General features: G+C 42.3%; 1 protein-coding gene across 1 annotated transcript; it reads right to left on the bottom strand.

Moving 5' to 3' along the window:
• Window positions 1-298: 298 nt before the first annotated feature.
• Window positions 299-1,345, bottom strand: LOC129760132 (homeobox protein Hox-B5-like). Its single transcript, XM_055757716.1, has one exon. It carries the CDS (start codon window positions 1,208-1,210, stop codon window positions 299-301), a length of 912 nt encoding a protein of 303 aa, XP_055613691.1. The 5' UTR covers window positions 1,211-1,345.
• Between the last annotated feature and the right edge of the window lie 785 nt (window positions 1,346-2,130).

Here is a 2,130-nt window from a genome sequence, read left to right as displayed (position 1 = left end):
TAGAAACATACCTTGTATTCAAATACCATCCTATTTTTCATTTTGTTTATTGTTTTAAAACTTTGTGAAGAAATTCATGTGGAGTTAAATGTATGGAATAATATTTCTTTCAATATAAGTAAGAAATTTTCAAGTTTTGCAGTAAATTGGATTTTATATTTTATGTTTCATAAAACTATATATATCAATATTTTAACTTTCGTAACATCTTAAACTAAAATATACATTTTCACTTAAATCTATTAAGCACCTTAACATGACCCTACTCGTCAAACACTCGCAATCAACAACAGTCTATTTAGTGAAAACTTTTGCTAAAATCCCACGGATGTTGTTGTAACAGCGAGATTCCTTCGATCTTCGGCTTCAGTTCCGGTTGCTCCCGACGCATGGCATGCGACTCTTCACCATCGGAACTGTGGCCACCGGTGCAGCACGATTGCGGTTGTTGTTGATGTTGTGATCGACATGGTGAAGAAGTGTTGGCAGAACTACTAGGGGATGCTGCCGGACTTCCGGCGCAGATCGGGGCGTCTCCCTTCTTGCGCTTGACGCGACGGTTCTGGAACCAGATCTTGACCTGTTTCTCGGACAAACGCAGCCGGTTGGCGATCTCGATCCGTCGCAATCGGGTGAGGTACATGTTGGAGGCGAATTCACGCTCCAGTTCTAGCAGTTGGGTGCTGGTGAAGGCCGTGCGGATACGCTTGCTCGATAGCTCATCGTCGATCAAGTAGCTTTGTCCATCGAGGGGCGTGGGCGATGGTGTTGAAGACTTACTGGCGGGTGCGGTTGAGGTTTTTGGGAGCGTGGCCGATGGTGAACTGTAGGGGGCGTAACGTTCTGGAGTTTTTTCGCAACGGTACAACTTCCGGTAGTAATCCTCTTTGGGGGAGAATTTCAGCGGTTGCACATCCGTCGGCTGGTACAGCATCTTCGGGGAAAGATCAAGTCCAAGGCTCTGAGGCTGAGGAATCGGAACGTGATGCGGTGAAAACTGAAGTTGCTGGGCGGCAGCTAGTTGTTGCTGTTGCTGCTGCTGTTGTAATCCAAGTGAGAACAGGTAACTTCCAACGTAACAGGCCGAATACGGTAAAGTGGCCGGTGGTGTCACCGGAAGTTGAGTAAACTGGCTGTAGTTGTACATGGTATTCTTAGCCGGAGTCGGCTTATCACTGATTAACGAATCCACTAGGAATGATCGAGACATTTTTCGATAGTCTTTTGAAACACTTATCACTCTCAACAATTGATACAAGATCACGGTTTTCCTTTCGTTCTTGCAGAACGTACACAAATGAAAACGGATAACCAAAAAAGGCACCAAAACCAGCTCGAAGTTGTTTGCTTGAGAACCAAACGAGAACTATGCTTCCTGGAGGATGAGGGAACGCTTTTATAGGTGACCCGAAGGATCCGAAAAGATCTCGTCCCCTCCACCTTTTTTTCTTATTTTTAGTATTTCATTCATCCCTTCGTGTATCCTTTTTCCCACTTTCGAAGGGAAGGCTGGGTCAAAGCAAGGACTCGCTCGGTAAAACAGATCCTTTTTACCCACCACGCGTTCGCCCTTCTGAATGGACTGACGGCAAACGGCAAGGTGAGGGAAAGGTTCGAGAAAGGCGGCAACAAAGGGCAGTGTTGTACGCATTGTTCATTTTTTTGTGAATGGAATTTTTCAGGATCGATTTTACCGATTGAAAGTTGATTTGTGGTCTGAAAATACCTTTCCTTAAAAAGTGTAGAATATTCAATATTAATGTGAGCTCCTGAACTACAAAAAAGATAATTCTAAAGTTCATAGGAAATAAACTTCGTAAATATTTACAAAAGTAAATATACGGATAAATTGGATCATATAAATGATATTTTATTTATCGGGATCGTTCCGTTGGATGATTAGTGATCAAAATGCATTTTGAAATTTTCTGTTTCATACGCTAGGGCGAAAGCGCCGTAATTTATGTAATGTAAGCCTCGCTTATAACAAATAGTTTACCGTAAATAGGAAAAATCTACATCATGTGTATAACACATTGCGGACCAATTACGAAAAATCTCGTTTTTTCATCGCCAAGAGTGCGCCACAGTTAGGAACATAACTCAAATATAATAAACTTAATAAGGAAA

Source organism: Uranotaenia lowii, unplaced genomic scaffold (assembly GCF_029784155.1).
Source record: "Uranotaenia lowii strain MFRU-FL unplaced genomic scaffold, ASM2978415v1 HiC_scaffold_464, whole genome shotgun sequence".
NCBI classification, from domain to species: Eukaryota; Metazoa; Arthropoda; class Insecta; order Diptera; family Culicidae; genus Uranotaenia; species Uranotaenia lowii.
Note: the sequence above shows the minus strand (reverse complement) of the source record. Positions and strands in the feature narration are given on the sequence as shown.